General features: G+C 44.2%; 1 protein-coding gene across 1 annotated transcript in view; it reads left to right on the forward strand.

Annotated features, from left to right (window-relative positions):
* The first annotated feature begins 199 nt into the window (after window positions 1-199).
* abca3b (ATP-binding cassette, sub-family A (ABC1), member 3b) overlaps window positions 200-20,494 on the forward strand; it is a 57,657-nt gene continuing 37,362 nt past the window's right edge. The window contains exons 1-3 of the mRNA XM_015945573.3: window positions 200-431; window positions 1,271-1,368; window positions 15,344-15,593. Coding sequence (XP_015801059.3) covers window positions 1,315-1,368; window positions 15,344-15,593 — 304 coding nt within the window. The 5' untranslated portion in view covers window positions 200-431; window positions 1,271-1,314. The remainder of the gene's footprint in view (window positions 432-1,270; window positions 1,369-15,343; window positions 15,594-20,494) is intronic.

Genomic DNA, 20,494 nt, shown 5'->3' on the forward strand with positions numbered 1-20,494 from the left:
TTGTTTGGTTTAAAACCAGAAATGCATCCAGATGTGCGAAAAAAATAATAGAGGCAGCTTTGAGGATAAATTCCCCATACCCAGCTGCTGTGGTCACATGACCACCGTCCTTCCACAGACCACGTGACGGTTTGTTGACGTTTGTCGCTACGCTTTTCCCCCCCGGATGAATTCAGACGTTTATCCAGCCTCTGGTGCAAAGTCATCTTCCTCGCTAGCAGACAGCAGCAAGCAGGGGACATAAAGCGGGACAGCGGCGGCTTCACGCTTAGCTTTAGCCTCTTGCCACCGAGTCTCGGTGAAGGACGAAGCCTGGCGGGGATGTTTGTCACACCGGCGTAAAACAATAAGGAGGAACTGTTTTTCATCTCGACTGACGCGGAGACGGACAACAGTTCAGTTCATGGGCCGAAACCTTTGCTCTTATTAAGGTAATTAGATTGTTTATATTATAAAACATTAAAATTACACGTGAATGAGAAGTTCATACCACTGTTACGATCTTAAATAAAATCATATACGTGAGTCGGTCAGTAATTATCCCTAGCTTGTATCCAATAAGCACCATCGTTAGCATTCGTGGACTCTTGGGATTGACGAGCAGATCGACTGTCCAATCAGAAAAGCAGTAGCACTGAATTGACCAATCAGAAAAGAGAAGTGCGTTGTTTTTCCTGTAAGGGAAAAGTCATTACCTGCCTTTTGAGTGTTCTTTGTTTTCAGGGTTTCACAAGTAGATACACGATTTATTCAAATTTACAGTGTTTCTACCTAAGCTCAGTTATACTGAGAACAGATAAAACGACCCACTTTAGTTGTTATGAATGAAGCCAGTGTGAAAGTCAAACAGTCCCTGTATTGTTTGGGTGTTTGATTGTTCTCAAAATAAACTAGTAAATTTATTCTACAGGTCTATGCGAAACTAGTTGTTTTAGGCTTTAAGTAATCTGTACTTGTGTGTTGTGTATTTGGTTCTGGGTTAATAACTATTCAAGCACATTTTTAAACATATTTATTTTAGCGTGGGCTTTATTTTTCAAATGACCCATAAAAGCTCAAACTTGTTCTGTTCTAAGAACTATTCATATGTTTTAATCCTTTTATTTGTATTTAGTTTACAAGATGACAAAAGTGGACGTGATTGCTCAATTTCACTTCTTTTTTGTTTTCTTTATTTATTGGCTAATGGAAACTGAGTCCCTTACAGTGGTGTTTTTGTTTTCTGTGTCCAGCCTTACATTAAAATTGTCATTCATCTTTTCTTCTACAGCCTCTGTAAAGAGTTGCTTGGACTGTGACCTGTTCACAGTAAAAATGGCCATCGTCAGACAATTTGGACTGCTGGTGTGGAAAAATTATCTTCAGCAGGTGAGCTGGAGGAAGATGTCTCTAAATCTTGTCAGTCTTTGTCCTTATTCAGTGCTGATGTGGTATGCAACTGCATATTGTCAAAAGGTGGCTGTTCTTCCAGAGACACAGCTTGTATAACAGTATTTAAGTAATAGGTATTTAGATTGCCATAAATACAGTAAGCTGACTAACATTTTCCTCCCAGTAACTGTAGATTATCCAGCTACCTTAGAACTAACACAATATATTTTATAATGTCAGAATGTGTTTGTTGTCTCATACCTTTTCAAGCCTTATACAGGAAAAATCATTCAGTGTACCTTTAATTGTTTCATTTACTTTTCCCAAAATTCTTATGACTCAGTTTATTAGATTAAACAACAAAACAAAAAAATAGTCAAATGTTTCTTTTATTCTTTCGGAACAAAATATCTTAGATTCAAGGTCCTTCAGTGGACAGGAGATGGGAGACCCTACTTCTACTCGCGTCACATATTTGAAAACTTTTGTTTGCCTTCTGCTCTGGGAAGCTGTTTGCATAAAACTGAACATAAATATAGCAGAATGATTTCACAATGCTCCAGCTGTTGAGCAATGAAGTGCACCATTGGCTGTAAAACATGCGTACTGTGAGATTGTTGCTCCCTAGGCAGTTTTTCTTCTCACGGAAATTTTGAACACCATAGTTTAAACTTTAGAAGTCGAAACATCTGTCAGCAAAGGCCTGATCCCTGTAAATACTTCAAGATTATGTTTGAGGAAATATATGCATGTGGGTGCTTTCAATAAACTTAGGCTTGTGGCGATAAATATAGATTTATATCTATATTTCAAATGCGGTATAGATTTAGCTTGTTTATAATCTTATATTAATTAATCGGGGCACCACCAGTTTTTGGAACTGGACCGCTGGATTTAATATCTATATCTTCGCAATGTAATCAGTCTCAGAGTTAACACCACAAATTAATCTAAAGGATGAATTCTTGACAGAATGCGCTGATTATTCCCGAGAATTGCTAGACAATGTTCAGGCGTTATTTATGTTTTGTGAGTATATTACAAACAACAGTTGTGACAATTGACAAAGAGAACCAAACACAGCTTATTGTTTCATGCATGAGAACGAGTAAGTGAAACAACTCAAAGCTTTATGGCAGTGCTGTGACATAACTAGTCTGTAATAAAAGTGGAAATTTGGTGACACATAGGATTATAGTAAATATTAGGAATAATTTCTGAAAGGAGGGTGTGTGTGCGTGTGTGTCTTGTTATGGCAGAAGGAAGAGGATCTTGAGCTAAAAGTGAATGTGGGATCGAAATAAAACGCCACAAAAGGAATGTAATAATCTGAATTCACAAATCGGCTTATAGCGGAAAACACGCCAGATAGAAATGCTCACAGACCTGCTTTCCGTCGTCGGAAGGGTGGCCAGCGGCGCCAACAGCCTTGGGGTCCTGGCTCGTGGCCTTTTTTTGGATTAAATGGTGCTGGCTCCCTGGTCGGTCAACGTCTGTTGTGGAAAGGGGAGGATGCGGTAATCCTCGATCGTGGCTTGACTTTTCGGTTCCTCCAACTACACCAAATATGGAATTCAGATCGCGAGTCCAAATTATCCAAAATGAGATAGAATCAGAGAAACTGTTCCAAATTTGGTTTCACTCTTAACGTGAGAACTCGACCGAACACGCAGACTTGCGGTTTCACGTAGGAAGCCAAAACAAAACAAACAGAGTTGCTTCTAAGTTTTACCGTAACTTTTGAGGGCTAATTACGTGACAACTGTAAAGCGCCGGGTTCTGCTAGGCCAGATGGAAACAGCCCGCAGGGCTTAAGGCAAACTTTTTCTCTTTTTCTCCTATCACCACGAGTCAGAACTCTGGTTTTATAAACTTCTTGGTCACACCCACATGTATTTCACTCATTAACCACTTGATGGTACTGTGGCTCTTTCAAATAACCCAGTCTTACAACCATGGGAGATTCATGCTCACAATTTTAACAACGTTTTTCCAAATAAGGTCTCAAAAAGTATTACTTTAAACAGAAAAGAACTAACTTCAGGTCTTAAGCTTGACTGTATCACTTTTAGCATGGTTTTGAACTGGTGAAACACAATGGCAAAAGTTTAACATGAAAGAAAAATAACAACACAAGCAGTTTAGGTTTGTAACTGATAAAAGTTTAAACATTTACTTGGAACACCTTGAATTTTAATGGTGAACAACCTAAAACACCTTTTGACTGCGGATGAACAGAAAAATACCAGGGTTTTTGATAAAGACTAAATTCTGGAGTCTTCCAGAACATGCCGTGAAAAGGTTTTTACGAGCACTCAAACCTTGGGGGAGAGTCAGGTCTTGGCAGATTGACATGGACTAGACTAAGTCCTGATAATGTCCATCTTTTCTATTGCTTAAGGAGGGAAACAAATAAGTCACTTGGTAAATATTACGTTTCTGGGAGAAAATGTAGGCGTTAGCCAGATGTTCGAAAATGGTATCTTGGAATTTATGCGATTGTAGGCCAGTTTCTAATTCCCCCATTTTTCCTGCTAAGTGTGAAAGAAACATTTGTGTGAAAATGTTATTGTTCTTCTCTGCGTAAATCCAAACAAAGTTAATCTGAGGATATCAAATGTGGATTTCCGCTACATATTCCCCCCTGTTGGAGATATTTCCAGATAAAAGATTGGGAATATTTCCAAAACGATGATAATCCACATTTGTGGGAGTTCAGGTTCCTACTGTTAGTAGGATATGGTAAGGTATAACACTCCTGCAACGCCCTTGTCCTCAATGAAACAACAAAAATACTCCTTTCCGGCATGGGCTCCTCCCTGGGCATCCTCCTGAGGAGATGAACACACTTGAACAGCAACCAGGTTGAAGCACTTCTTATGGAAGAGTCTGTCGTACTTCTGGGCAGCATTTTGCCTAGGTAGTGAATACATTTCCTTGGCTGCATGTCCTTCTAATCTAATACAGAGAAGAAAAACAAATGGATAACTAACAAGCTTCTTCTATATGTGCGAAGTTCGTTTTGGCAATAAATGTGGGTAACTTAAGTCTCCTAAAAGGGCTTACTAGATCAAGCTAGATGTGAGGGTTTGTCTACTATTAAAATTCCTATTTTCTAGTGTGTGAATAAGCATGCACTAACTGGGTGATCAGTAAGTCAACTCCAACACTACCAGAGTGCTGGTCTCGTCTGTATCATTATCATTTAATTCTGTCTCCTCTTCAAAGGTAACTTATGGTGGGATTGTGCAAAGCTGGTTAAGGTTTCTACGTCTCCTTAGTTGGGTGATGTGTTTGGTACATTTGCCAAGTTGTCCTTGTAGACCTTTGGTCTTTTGCAAGAAGAGAGAAAAAACAAGTAATGACGAAGACTAGGACGTAGCCTAATACTATCGCGCATACTGGAAGACTGTCAACGGTATTGTTTAAAAAAAAACTTTTCCCTATGGCAGAAGTGGTGTATGTCCCATAGGGATGTGAATCTTAGAGCAACTCACAATTTGATTTGATTCCGATTCTCTGGGTGTCGATTCGATTCAGAATCGATTCTTGATTTAACTCTATTCACAATCAATGTTAAAGAGTGTCAGTTCTAGGATTAACTACTTTGTTGTACAAGTTAGTTAAAGCTATGGGACATTTTTATTTGACGTTAAACTGGTCATGCTCAAAACTTGCAAATTTACAAGGTAAACTAAAGTGATTCTAAAACTGTAAACAGAAGCAATCTTTTGACCAAAAGGCAACATTTATTTTTGCTTACCTCGTAAAATATAACAAATCTTTAGTTACCTAACAGTAGCTTTGAAAGTAATACGGTCAAATACTTCAAGTATGTGTGGAAACATGTTTAACATTTTAGTCCTCAACCTGTTTAAAAAAAGTGCCTTAGATTACGTACAAAGGAAAATGTGTTCTCTCATTTATCAATAACTTAAAATAAATACATGCGTAATCCTAAGCACTCATCAACTTAGAAAATAAATATGAAAATATCTCAAATTAATGAGTATGGAAAAAATTACATTCAACTGCCCACTTATCAGCAGATTAAAAAATAAATCATCTCAATTTATGGAACCACAAAAGTAAACAGAGTACTAACTCTCCTAACAACGATGAAAAAAAAAAACAGACAAAAGTGCATCTCAAACCTGTAACATGCCAAACATTTGAGTTCTTGTGTTCGATTCTGAACCTTTGTGAATCGATTCTGAATCTTTATAAATAAGAATCCAGATTCAGACTTAAATCGATTTTTTTCAGCACCTCTAATGTCTCGCGTACGTGTACACCTACATAGGTTGGGTGCCAAATAAAGACCAGGATTACTGTGCTCAAAATGTCTTGAACCATAGAAAGTGAGAGAGAGAAGAGAGAAAAGTAAAATTTATGAGCTGAGTGGAGCCAGTCAATTTCACATAGAGTTTTCACGCCTTGAGTTAGTGAGAGACACGAGATAGCCGTTAGTGAGCCGTGTTGATTGGTTATTTCATTCAGTCACAAAGTCATGCTATCATCATGCAGAGTAGCCAGCTCATTTTCTGTGAAGGTTATGACAGGTATTTTGGTTTCTTTTACCCAATCGGTCTACTTGGTATCCTGTGGTTTATTGAAGTGTGATTATAACCTTATAGCTGATTTAAGCTAGCTGTTTGTTTACTTCATCTAATCTCCTTTTATTCTGTTTCCTGATTAACTGTTTTATCGAACCTGGTGGGAGATTATGGCATGGTGGAGCTTGTTGTGTAGGGTTCTCTGGTTGATGTGGGCAGCAAACCAGGCATCCTTGGATGTAATTCTGTACATCTTTTCGCATTTCTGGCCAACACGCAACTTGTCGTAATGTATTGAATGTTGCTTCTTCCCCTTGGTGTCCTGCATACGGATGATCATGGTCACGTACAAGCATCACCCCCCTGTGGGTACGAGGCACAATGAAAGTTGGTAAAGGGGGTGCATTGGAAACATGCACCAAGATATCGTTGCTCATCTTCAAGAAAGAACGTTCCTTGAAAAACGCATTAAGTCCTGGTATGTAGTTAAGCTCATCGTCTGATGGGGCAGCGCGATTAGGGTTGGACAAGTAGTCAATAATTCTACTAATGGCTGGATCCATGGACTGTAGGTCTATCAGATTCTTGTCTGACTGGCAGGGCTCCACCAAAACAGCGTCAGCTGTTTGCTGTGGAGGATCTAAATCTTAGGTAGCGACTCGTGCCCGAGTTACCACCGGAAAATTTTTAATGGGAGCTTGCACGGTAGGATGCTGATTGATAGCAACCTGTTCTGCATCTGTCCCAAGTGACAACATGACATCACTCACCTGAGTTTTGTGGATAGTCACCCCAATCTCTACATGATAACACTGTTCAGGGGTTGATGGTTCCAAACTACGGAGGCAGTTTTCCTCATGGGTGAGCAAGGTCGAAACGGGCTCAGTAGTCTTGGCGGTTTCAGGTGAGTCCTCACTCTGGATTGCTGAATCAGATTGGTTGGTGATCTTGACCTTAAATGTGGTTATCACACCCTTGTGACATTCAAGATTCCAGTGTGGAAGGAGTGGCAGAGGTCTGTGTACCTGTGCTCATAATGTCAGGTGTTTAAAATCCATTAAAGGCTCAAACCGGTTCAATAGGTCTTTCCCTATCAAAAGAGGAATGGACTCCCAAGTTTGAGATGTAAATGGGATGAATCACCGTCATAGGACCCAAAGGCAATTGGATCAAAGACACAGAGGACAAAATGGTGTTCTGGGAGGAGTATGATCTCACTTCCAAGGAACATGGTTGGAGCTTTAATTCCTTGCCAGCTCGGTGGGCTTCCAAACGCAAGGTTTTGAAAAGCAATAAGGACGATAGTAATATCCTAAGCAGTGTCCAATAACGCTTCATGCATTAATGCATTCTCGAGGGTTAAATTCACAGAGTTTCTTGGCCCCCCCTTCTCTGTGAGGTTGCAGAACATCTTTGGAACAGGGGGCTCAACATGACTCATTTTCTTCACTTTCTCAGATGCTCTGTGATCTGACTCCAGCTGCAACGCCAGGGTGGCGCTGTAGGTATCTTCCTCTGAGGGGTGTGTAATAGGAGGTGGAGACAATGAGATTGCATTCACTTCTTTTGGACTGGAAGTCCTCTCCTCAACCAGCTGCATGGGAGGAGTCATTTCCTCAACCATTAAAGTGGGAGGAGTCACTGCGGTTGAGGCCGCATCTTTTCTATGAGGAGCCGGAGCTTCCTGCAAGATTGGATCAGGTGCATGGGTTGAAACAGAAAGCACATCTACCTTCTTTTCGTCTTTCCTTTTAATCGTGTCAAGAATCCTCTGGATGATTTCTAAGTCACCTGACTTAATGTTCATGTTTTCATCCGTTTTGTTGTCCATATCCCTGTTCTTGGGGTTCTCCCGAGGGGAAGAGGACCTGTGGTTAGTTGGGGATCGACGCCCTGACTGATAGGATTGCTCCTGATAAGGGCGTCGGTTCTGAAACGGATAATCTGACTCACGTCTTGGACCCTGGTTGTATCTCCGACTCTGAGGTGGCGACCACTTACCTCGGTTGAATTGCTCCTGGTGTCTTTTTCCTGGAAGGTAGTGATTAGGCTCATCCTTTGCTTCCAAGTGCCATGGTTGACCTCTACTCTGCGGAGGGTGGTAAGGTTCAGCCATGGGTTCAGCCCATGTTTGGTTGTGAGAGGATGCCAGTGGAGGAGGTGCATAGGTGCCTTGAGCGTTGAGACTGTAGGCTCCTTCAAGATGCAGTGGAGGGTCGTTGGAAGACAACGTCAGAACACTCGTTTCTGTCTGCTTAGTTTTGGTTTGCTGGTACTTCTGGAAGGCCCAGCATGTCCACTCTCTTAGACTTTGAATGAGTGCGGTCCGTGGATTAGCAAACACTCCCAAATAATGGCTGGTGGTTGGATGCAGATTCTGGAGAAAGAGGGTTTTAAAGTGGGGGTCTTCCTCCATGTCCTGGTCATTTCTTGAGCCAAAGAAAGCGTCTAAGAGTCAAAAATATTCTTGGGGATGCTCATTCTTAGCCTGTTTGACGTTTAGAGCTAAGGACAATCCCGTTTGGGAGACAAAAGCGGAGAACTCTTTGGTTATTACCGGAGACAAACACTCGTAGTCTCTTTTGATGACCTCAGGCTGTCGCTCAACGACAACTTCCTGACCTCCTGACTCGAGGTCATCTTGATGAGGTAGATTTTGTCGTCTACTGTTGCGTATGGGTATTTTCTTAAACAAAACTGGATGTCCTTCAAGTAAGATTCTACATGACAGGGAACTCCTGGGCTGGGTTCGAATCGGGTAATGTTTCTTGCCATTCGATCTAAATCTTTATCTGTGGGTCCGTCTAGTTTTAGGTGCTCTTGTGACCTGACGTTCAAAGAAGGAGGTAATCCTCGTGGTGGAGGATATGTTGAAGTGCCTGTTAATTCTTGCCTTACCCTAGCAGGATCACTCTCTTCCTTCTGTTGTGCAGCAGCACCTCTGGTAGGTGCTGGGAAATTTGCAAAAAGTTTGTCTTCGGGTGAGATAAACTGAGATATGGGATATCGGAACCTTTCATTTAAGCGATGTTGTTCCTCTGATTCACGAAGCTGGGATTGTAAATCCTGAATTGTATTGTGTTGCGCCTCTACATGGGTTTCATTTAGAGCCTGGATGGCCCGTGTCTCAGTCGCAAGTTTGGCCATAAGTGATTCATTTCTCTCTTTTTCTTTAATGACGTCATAAAGTTGAGTAGAGGTATCGGCTAAATCGCTCGTGGCAGTTTTAAGCTCTTCCTGAACCTCTGCAAGGTGTCGTTTGTACCAAGCTGTCTCCTCACGGAGTTGCTCCATCTTTTGAGATTTTTTTGTTAATTGTTCCGAAGCCTGACTGATAAGCTTATGGGCTACTTGGAATCTTCTAGAGAGTACAGCGGCTAAGCTGCTGATGGTTTTCACAGCTGATTTGTCCCCAACTGTCTGATTCATTCCTGTGTCAATTAGATCTGTCATAGCAGATTGCAGTTTCTCTGAGTCCATTTGCTGGACTTCATCGAAATATTCTGGAATGTGGTTCTGTGTAAGCTCCCAAAGGACTGCATCGAGCTCCTTGAAAGAACCGGAATTCACAACCTCAGATTTTCCCGTCATGTTTACAAGTTTAGGTTGAAAGTCGAAAAACTTTCCTTCATTTTCCTGTGGTTTGCGTCATCGTCGTCTTCCTCCACTTATCCGGGTCCGGGTCGCGGGGCAGCATCCCAACTAGGGAGCTCCATACCGTCCTCTCCCCAGCCTTCTCCACCAGCTCCTCCGGCAGGACCCCAAGGCGTTCCCGGACCAGATTGGAGATGTAACCTCTCCAACGTGTCCTGGGTCGACCCGGGGGCCTCCTGCTGGCAGGACATGCCCGAAACACCTCCCCGGGGAGGCGTCCAGGAGACATCCTGACCAGATGCCCAAACCACCTCAACTGTCTCCTTTCGATCCGGAGGAGCAGCGGTTCTACTCCGTGTCCCTACCGAATGTCAGAGCTCCTCACCCTATCTCTAAGGCTGAGCCCGGCCACGCTACGGAGGAAACTCATTTCGGCCGCTTGTATCCGTGATCTCGTTCTTTCAGTCATTAGCCAAAGCTCATGACCATAGGTGAGGATTGGGACGTAGATCGACCGGTAAATCGAGAGCCTGGCTTTCTGGCTCAGCTCCCTCTTCACCACAACCGATCCGCTCAGCGTCCGCATCACTGCAGATGCTGAACCAATCCACCTGTCGATCTCCCGATCCCTCCTACCCTCACTCGTGAACAAGACCCGAGATACTAAAACTCCTCCACTTGAGGTAGGACCTCTCCCCCGACCCGGAGTTGGCAAGCCACCCTTTTCCGGTCGAGAACCATGGTCTCAGATTTGGAGGTGCTGATCCTCATCCCAGCCACTTCACACTCGGCCGTGAACCTACCCAGCAAGAGCTGAAGGTCAGAGCTGGATGAAGCTAGGAGGACCACATCATCCGCAAAAAGCAGAGACGAGATTCTCCTGCCACCAAACTCGACACACTCCACACCACGGCTGCACCTAGAAATTCTGTCCATAAAGGTAATGAACAGAACCGGTGACAAAGGGCAGCCCTGGCGGAGTCCAACCCTCACCGGGAACAGGTCCGGCTTACTACCGGCTATGTGGACCAAACTCACGCTCCGCTGGTAAAGGGACTGAATGGCCCTTAACAGAAAGCCACCCACCCCATACTCCTGGAGCGTCCCCCACAGGGTGCCCCTGGGGACACGGTCATAAGCCTTCTCCAAATCCACAAAATACATGTGGATTGGTTGGGCAAACTCCCATGCCCCCTCCATCACCCTTGCAAGGGTATAGAGCTGGTCCACAGTTCCACGGCCAGGACGAAAACCACATTGCTCCTCCTCAATCTGAGATTCAACTATCGATCGGACCCTCCTCTCCAGTACCTTGGAGTCGACCTTTCCAGGGAGGCTGAGGAGTGTGATCCCCCTATAGTTGGAACACACCCTCAGGTCACCCTTCTTAAAGATGGGGACCACCACCCCGGTCTGCCACTCCACAGGAACTGCCCCGATGACCACACAATGTTGCAGAGACGTGTCAACCTTGACAGCCCTACAACATCCATAACCTTGAGATACCCAGGACGAACCTCATCCGCCCTCGGGGCTCCGCCGCTGTGTAGTTGTTTGACTACCTCAGCAACTTCTGCCCCCGAGATTGGACAGTCCATCCCCAGGTCTCCCGGCTCTGCTTCCTCCTCGGAATGCGCATAGGTGGGATTGAGGAGCTCCTCAAAGTATTCCTTCCACCGTCCGACTATAGCCCCAGTTGACGTCAGCAGCTCCCCATCCCCACTGTAAACAATATGAGCGAGTTGCTGCCTTCCTCTCCTGAGGCGCCGGACAGTTTGCCAGAACCTCTTTGGAGCCGATCGATAGTCTATCTCCAATGGCCTCACCAAACTCCTCCCACGCCCAAGATTTTGCCTCGGAAACTGCCACTGCTGCACCCCGCTTGGCTATCCGGTACCTGTCTGCTGCCCCCGGAGACCCACAGACCAGCCACGCCCTGTAGGCCTCCTTCTTCAGCCTGACGGCTCCCCGAACCTCTGGTGTCCACCAGCGGGTATGGGGTTGCCACCACAACTGGCACCGGCCACCTTGCGATTACAGTTAGCAACAGCCGCCTCAACAATCACAGAGTGGAACAAGGCCCACTCGGAGTCAATGTCCCCCACTGCTCTCGGGACGCGATCAAAGCTCTGCCGGAGGTGGGAGTTGAAGACCGTCTTAACAGGTTCTTCTGCCAGGCGTTCCCAGCAGACCCTCACTATGTGTTTGGGTCTGCCAGGTCTACGCGGCATCTTCCCCTGCCATCTGATCCAACTCACCACCAGGTGGTGATAGTTGACAGCTCCGCTCCTCTCTTCACTCGGGTGTCCAAAACATACGGCCGCAGTTCAGATGATACGAATACAAAGTCTATCATCAACCTGCGACCTAGGCTGCCCTGGTACCAAGTGTACCGATGGGCATCCTTATGTTCGAACATGGTGTTCGTTATGGCCAAACTGCGGCTTGCACAGAAGTCCAATAACGAAACACCACTCGAGTTCAGATCAGGCGGGCCGTTCCTCCCAATCACACCCCTCCAGGTCAAGCTGTCATTGCCCATGTGAGCATTGAAGTCCCCCAGCAGGACAATGGAGTCCCCTGATGGAGTGCTATCTAGCACTCGTCCCAGGGACTCCAAAAAGGGTGGGTACTCTGAACTGATATTTGGCCCATAAGCACAAACAACAGTCAAGACCCGTTCCCCGACCCGAAGGCGCAGGGAAGCTACCCTCTCATCCCCCGGGGTAAACCCCAACACACACAGGCAGAGAGTCTTGGGGCTAACAAAAAGCCAACCCCAGCCCTCCGCCTCTCACCCGGAGCAACTCCAGCAAAGGAGAGTGTCCAACCCCTGTCAAGGACTTGGGTTCCAGAGCCAATGCTATGTGTCGAGGTGAGTCCGACTATATCTAGCCGGTACCGCTCAACCTCTGCCACAAGCTCCTGCTCCTTCCCCGCCAGCGAGGTGACGTTCCATGTTCCAAAAACCAGTTTTCTTGTCCAGGGATCGGACCGCCAAGGCTCCCGCCTTGGTCTGCCACCCGATCCACATTGCACCGGACCCTTCATGTTCCTCCTGCGGGTGGTGGGTCCACAATTGGATGAGCCCATGTATGCGGTTCGGGCTGGGCCCGGCCAGGCCCCATGAGCGAAAGCCCGGCCACCAGGCGCTCGCTCACGGGCCCCAACCCCAGGCCTGGCTCCAGGGTGGGACCCCGGTAACCCTCCGGGCCAGGTACTCCGACTCTTTGACTTTACCTCCATGAAAGATCCTGTGAACCGTTCTTTGTCTCACCCTTCACCTAAGACCAATTTGTCATGGGAGACCCTACCAGGGGCACAAAGTGCCCCAGACAGCATAGCTCCTAGGATCATTAGGGCACTCAAACTCCTCCACCACAATAAGGTGACGGTTCAAGGAGGAGTGGTTAGCATTAAAGGCAAATTTAAAATTATTAACACTTCTAGTAGTTAGGCCAAAGGTTTCAGTTTCTTTACATGTGGTTAGAATATTTATAGAGGGAAAGAAAAACAAGCAAAACAAACCAAAAAAATTTTTTATCTTCTCTCTAAAATTACCTTTCCTAACCTAAAGATTAACTGATTTTAAACACAGAGAGAGAGAGAGCAAAAGAAGATTAATATGAGAAAGGGTTATTTATCTCGCATGTGAAAGGAAACCCGGCACATTTTCAACACATGCAGTGATCACGGTCGACCACCAGAATGCAGCAGACCCCTACTGGGTGTCATAGGGGAGGGGTTTCTAGTACCGCCCCCTGAGCGTCCTCAGCAAGCAGGAAACTCAAGCTTCAGTCTTTGACTGGACACAGAGCAGGCCTTTTTAACCCAGACTGCTCCAGGCTCCAACTTGAAGAGACGCGCAGCTCTCTCTTTTTTTTTCCCTTCACCAATTAACAGTGACTCGGTTTAACTATTTTGTTTCGTCTCTTCTCAAAACCATTGCTTTGTCAGTCAACAAAAAGCTTACCAAACTTTATGTCAGCCTCTTTAATAGTTTCCTGGCTTTTAGCTTTGCACGTAAACATAAGCAGAAATAAGCAGGGCCAGAATTCCCGTCGGTCCCACTGCTTTTAAATAACAATCAAACTGCTGCAATTAAACATCAGCAGTTTGTGTGTCTCGTTATGGCAGAAGGAAGAGGATCTTGAGCTAAACGTGAATGTGGGATTGAAATAAAACGCCACAAAAGGAATGTAATAATCTGAATTCACGAATCGGCTTATAGCAGAAAAACAGCCAGATAGAAATGCTCACAAACCTGCTTTCCATCGTCGGAAGGGTGGCCAGCGCCTCCAACAGCCTTGGGTTCCTGGCTCGTGGCCTTTTTGGATTAAATGGTGCTGGCTCCCTGGTCGGTCAACGTTGGCCGTGGAAAGGGGAGGATGCGGTATTCCTCGGTCATGGCTTGACTTTTCGGTTCCTCCCGCTTCACCAAACGTGGAATTCAGATCGCAAGTCCAAATTATCCAAAACGAGATCGAATCAGAGAAATTGTTCAGATTTGGGTTTCACTCTTAACGTGAGAACTCGACCGAACACGCAGACTTCCTGTTTCACGTAGGAAGTCAAAACAAAACAAACGGAGTTGCTTCTAAGTTTTACCGTAACTTTTGAGGGCTAATTACGTGACAACTGTAAAGCGCCGGGTTCTGCTAGGCCAGATGGAAACAGCCCGCAGGGATTTGAGCTTAAGGCAAACCTTTTCTCTTTTTCTCCTACCACCACCAGTCAGAACTCTGGTTTTATAAACTTCTTGGTCATACCCACACGTATTTCACTCATTAACCACTTGATGGCACTGTGGCTCTTTCAAATAACCCAGTCTTACAACCATGGGAGATTCATGCTCACAATTTTAACAAAGTTGTTCCAAATAAGGTCTCAAAAAGTATTACTTTAAACAGAAAAGAACTAACTTCAGGTCTTAAGCTTGACTGTATCACTTTTAGCATGGTTTTGAACTTGATGAGAGGTTGGCAAGCCTAGATTTGTGCATTAGAGAACATCGCCAATTTTTCTGGCATTCAGAATAAGTGCTAAGTCACTCACATGATGCTGGTCTATATTACAAATAATAGAGAATGATTAGGTGTTTAAAAGCAGCGAATCATCAACATGGGGTGGTACTGTGGGAGACAGAGTATTTCTTTTTTTTTTATTTCTTTTTTTTTATGGTGGGCACTTAATGCACTGTGATTTATTATCGTGATTCTTCAGTTAAGCAACGTAGATTATATATTTTCTTCATCAAGTTGACGCAGTGATAGCTAGATCTTGTTGTATTGTTGTTGTGTGCCTTTTTTTTGTGTCTTTTTCTGCAGGTCTAGAAGCAGACTCTTGTTCATTGTTTATTTTTGTGGAACCCCCCCCCCCCCTCCTCTCTCCCCACCTTTTCTTTCCTTTCTCTTTCACCTCTGTCTCCGTGTCTGGTCGGAATTACAATGCATTCAACAACAATAACAATAAAGTTTTAAGTATAAGGCGTGACATTAAAAGTAAACGCTTTGATGCTCCATCTGAGAGTAAATCTGTAAGGCTTGTCACCAGCATTCAGACATCAATTCTGCTTGCTTCACAGCCAGACAGGACACGGTAAAAAAAAAAAAAAAAAAAAAAAAGGAGACAGAGTATTTCAAGTCAAAGTCATGGGGTTTGGAATATTTAGTTTGAATGAAGATTGGAGTATATAAACTTGAATAGCTATCGTCTAATATTTGTACTTAAACATCATATTTATTTGGATGTTTTTCATACTTATGATGAAACTGTTTCCCAGCATTTATGTAACCCTCCAGTTTTTTGTGTTTACTTTCCAGAAACGTCAGATCCTGGTGACCCTGGTGGAGATACTTCTTCCCTTGCTTTTTTCTGGCATCCTCATTGCGCTTCGCCAGAAGGTGGACTCTAAAGTTTTCCCAAATGCCACCATCTATGAAAGCTTTGATGTTGACAGTTTCCAGAGATTTTCCAACTTGCAAAAGTTACAGTTGGTCTATGTGCCTGGTAACTCCAGCGTGGTGCGACAAGTGGCGTATGATGTGCAGAGAATGCTTTCACTTTCCTCAGGTGGGTAATTGACGAGGAATGAATGTTTATGTTTTTTGGCAAACATTTTCATCCACAGTGATTTACAAAAGAGAATGCAACAAAGCAGTTAGCCCTGACAAACCAAGGGAAGAACACCAGCCAGACTGTCAGAGGGGACAGTTTTAGCAACAGTGTGAGCATGGAGGGATGTGCACAAAGAGAATGCAGTAGACTAAGGGAAGGTAAGAACAGGGTAGGTTTGTCTAGAAAAGTGTTGGGTGTTCAAAAGCTTCTTCCTGTTGTGACCTGGTAGCTCATTCCGCCATTGTAGAATGAGACAGGTAAATGAGTCTGGATCGTTATGAGAGTGGTGAAGGCATTACTAGCCGACAATGCTTTGGTAACCAGAGCCTTGTAGCTTTGTGAGCTAACTTGAATGACTGAGGGCAGCCAATGTAACTCATAGAGGGGTCGGTGTGTTCTTTTAGGCCAGTGGTGCCCAATCCTGCTCCTCGAGATCCCGTATCCAACATGTCTTAGAAGTTTCTCTGTTTCAACACACCTGATTTGAGAGCCTGAGTAGCCGCTGAAGAGGCGATTGAGCCACTGAATCAGCAGGGTGATGTATAAAACAAGCTGCATAGGAGATCTTGAGGACCAGGATTGGGCGCTCTTGTTTTAGGCGGCTAGAAAACCAGGTGCTCCGCAGCATTCTGGACCATTTGTAGAAGTTTCACTGCACGGGCTGGGAGACCAGTTAGAAGAGCATAGCAATAGTCTGGGCTGGAGATGACCAGAAGCTGGGTGATGTATTGGGTTTGGTATGGCTTGATCATTCGAATGGTAAAATCGATGCAAAGTGGCAGGAATGTGTGACAGAGGCAGCATGATCTGTAGATGTCGGCTGGTCTTCTATCACGACATCCAGATTTGAAGCTACCTTAGATGATGTAAGATTCAGCTTGGATTGGAGTATTGCACTGTATTTGTGCTTTGGCTGGTTTAGTTTTAGAGAGGTTGATTTGGAGGTGGTGGGCTTTCGTCGATGCCGACGTGTCAGTCGAGTTTGTAGAAAAGCGGCTGTAACCCTTTTAAACAAATACTGCAGCTTTCTCAACGTTTTTGGTGCGGAAGAGACCTGGAAATACTGGTTATTCAAGAAGGCTCTGAGAGACGCCAAAAGCCATTCACATGTCAGCTGTTGACTTTTACTGGGAAAACAAGGAAGCACACCTACTTGTATCCTTCTTTATTTCACACAACAAAACACACTTTCCCTGAGTGACTAGACTTTGGAACGTTTAACAGAACAATCTGTTCAACGTTTTGGTTTTCTTGAGTCGGATGAATAGGAAGGGATTCAGAACCAAGATGAATAGTTCACTGATATTTAGGGATGGACAATATATCAGTATTGGCCGATGTTAGTCATTTTTTAACATGTCGGTATTGGTTTAATAAATAAAACCGGGCTGATATTAACAACCGATAATTTTTCCATCTCGTCTCCATTTGTTTGCCTGTTTCATAGGGTGAGGGGGTGATGTGTAATTGTTTAGTCATTTGACAGTGATTGTAATCATCTCAGAACCGTAAATGTGTGTGTACATAAAAATGAAAATTTAGCTTTAATAATTTTCATTCTATACAAAATCTGCTGCTGTTAGAAATATTGATGTCAGTATATCGGTTATCGGCCACAACAGTGATCTTAATATCGGTATTGGCACAAACATTTCATATCGGTGCATCACTACTGATATTCGTAACTACAACTTATGCTGTTGCTCAGCCATCTAGCACATCAGTGCAGCTATGACACTTACATGCTTGAAGGAACCATCAGTTTCAGGATTATAACACAAATATGATCGATAACAGTAGTTTAGTCACTTTGCCTGAAGGAAGGCATTCATGAAGTGACTCTGAGGTGCTCGGTTATGAAAGTCTCTCAACTTGAATGTTTTTTCCGTTCTCCATGCTCCACTCTTCCATTGGGTTTCATGAAAATCAGCCATTCTGCTGGATACAAGCAAAGCAGCAACTAATAATGCAGATTTCATTACTGTCAAAAATCTGAAGACAGGATAAAAACATGATTTATGTCATTAAAGATTCCCAGTCATCGAGAATGTGGTAAAAACAAGCTACTGTATTCATGTTTGATTTATTTGTGTGTGTGTGTGTGTGTGTTTCAATTCCCAACTCTGGAATAGCTATAAATACTCAACAGGTTGTGTGTCATAAATGTACATATTTGTAATGCTATAAATCAGTGATGATAGACGTTTCTTTTTCTAGGGGACCTCCACTTGTTTGGTATCTGCAGAAAAGCTTCTGCCACTTAACCACCTGGAGCCACTCACCAAAAGCATGGTGAACTTCAATGGCAGATAGTTGATAAATAATTAGTTACACTTCCAAATTTACAAAACGATTAAGTGATCATTCCCCTCTTTGTAAACTTTTCACCATAAGTTCGCATATCTTTCTACAGACAGGTTGTCAGGTGGAATTATTAGGTGTGTTTTGTTGGATGTGTGCTCAACTCCCCACCTCTAAATCAGCTTTATCCCCACCTCCTTGTACTTAAAAAGCTTTAATGCCAAGTAATTTTACTGGTTTGAAAAATATAATCCAACAACATCAGTTAAAGCCATTGAAGAAGTTTAATTTCATGATAGGAAGCCTTCTTAATCCATGGTAAAGAGCGAATAAGTCAGCAGGTGAAGCTCCAGCAGACATGGTTTTGGCTCTAATTTAAACGTTGTTTCTACTTGGTTACAGGAAGGCCTGGCTGGGAACACATTTTGGTTGTCAAAGGAAAGTTTGAGTGTGCAAATCTAACACCTGTTTGTTTTCCCTGCTCTGTTATCTTTACACAAATGTGTATTTTATGAGCCTCACCCAGATTTGGCCCTGTCATCACCTCAGTGATGTTTGCAAGACTTGAAATACCTCCGTGTTTGCTTGATAATGAACCAAAATGCCTCTAAGCAGTCCAGTAAAGAAATGGTTTTCAGGACAGTGTACTGAAGTACTCAGTGCTTAGATTTTTCTGTGTTTTTACATTTTGACCTGTGTGCTCTAGAGCAGGTTATCATTAACGATGTCTGTGGACATCGCTGCAGTCGTCTTTCCCTCAACCAGTTCCTGCTTCTGAACTCACATCCTCACAACATGAGACTGTGGGGATGTGTAACCCTAACCCTCACCATGCTTCAGGGTAGGATTGTTCAGCGGTTCTTGCATCCTCTCATACATGACACTAGACATTCATACAAACTAGTTCCTTTATTTTCCCTGTTAAAACAGATAATTGTGTTTCTCGTGGTCTGAATATCCTCCAGATGCCTCTGAGTTAATATCAAGTGGATCGCCTTTTACTTAGGACTGACTTCTGTCTGGTCCCTCTACCATACAGGACTGATTTGTGGTGTTGGGTAGAAGTGAAAGCTTCACTCTCCACAGGGCAGTGCTAGGGTTCTGTCAGTGACCATTGGGTTCTTGGTCACCTCCCTGTCTAAGGCCCTCTACCCTGGGTGGCCAGCTCTAAAGGCTGATTCATACTGACACTGCCCCAGCATGTTGGATCTGTTTGATTGCCTTCTTGCAACGTCGTATTGGCGATCCAACAGTGTTGGATCATGTTGGAACGTTGGTTGGAGTCTAGCTCTATTTTCTAGACATCCGACGGCGGCATTGTATGCTGGACGTCTGTTATTGGTCAGCAAGGACGTAATTTTCACTTTAGAAGTGGGGGGGACACGGGGGGGGGGGGGGGGGGGTATCTTTACAGTATGTTCTAATGGGAAACAGGCTTCAACACAAACGGTTGTTTTCCGCTTGGTCCTAGAGCTCAACCAGTGTCAATTTAATATAGCGTAATATTGTTTTTGGATGGTAAAAAGTGCAGGGGTCAAAACTTGACTTTGGAAAAAGTGGGGGGGACATGTCCCCCCTGCCCCCCCCCCCCCCCCAAAATTACGTCCATGTTGGTCAGCCAAACAACCCAACGTCATTTCCGGCACGACGTAGCTTCCCTTAAAAAATGTAAACAGCGCGAGTGTTGATACAGCCCTGAAGACTTGGAGCAGATGGAGCAGAGTTGTTGTTCTTCTAGCTCAATCAGCTCCTGCTGAATAAGAATTCGCTCTGTGTCTGTGTCGTCCATCTTTTTGCATTGCAAATAGTACATAGTAGTAGGGCAGACACGTCACTACAAGAGTATGCACACCTGCATAGGAGCGCGCCCTCGTGTTGTTTTGGCGGAGAATTTCTTCAAAACTCAGCCCAATAAGTTAGGAATGCGCCTCCTGCTGTCCTGGTGAAGAATTTCTTTGCAGCAGGTCGGGCCAAGATTCGACGCTGCAGCCGGGGGGGGGGGGCTTAAGAAGAGCCCTTGTGTTTCCAAACTTCTTTTACCTCTGGATGATGGAAACCAGTGTGCTCATTGTAGAAATGCTTCTGTCCTCTTCCTAAGCCCTGTGCATTGATACAATCCTGTTTCAGAGATCTGCAGACAATTCCTTGGACGTCACAAAGACGAGTACAAGTATTTCCTTAATTCTGTCCAGTCAACTGAATTGAATCTGTTATGGAAAAAGACCAATGTTTAGACTAAGTGAAGCACTTCCTGATGAAGTGGGAACACCGAATCTAAACTCTTGTTTACTCTGGCTGCACAGGTATGATAAATGACCCGCACTTGTATAGCGCCTCTCAGAGTAAGGACTCCAAAGCGCTTTACACTACAGTATATCATTCATCCATTCACACACACATTCACACACTGATGGTGATGAGCTACAATGTAGCCACAGCTGCCCTGGGGCTCACTGACAGAGGTATCTCACTGCGTCGCTTGTTTTCAGCCTTGTGGGTATCTGTTCCCCTTTCTTAAATGTTTTTTTGTGTTTTCTTTGAATTGAATAATTTTC

This window comes from Nothobranchius furzeri, chromosome 12, assembly GCF_043380555.1.
Source record: "Nothobranchius furzeri strain GRZ-AD chromosome 12, NfurGRZ-RIMD1, whole genome shotgun sequence".
In the NCBI taxonomy this organism is placed as follows: Eukaryota; Metazoa; Chordata; class Actinopteri; order Cyprinodontiformes; family Nothobranchiidae; genus Nothobranchius; species Nothobranchius furzeri.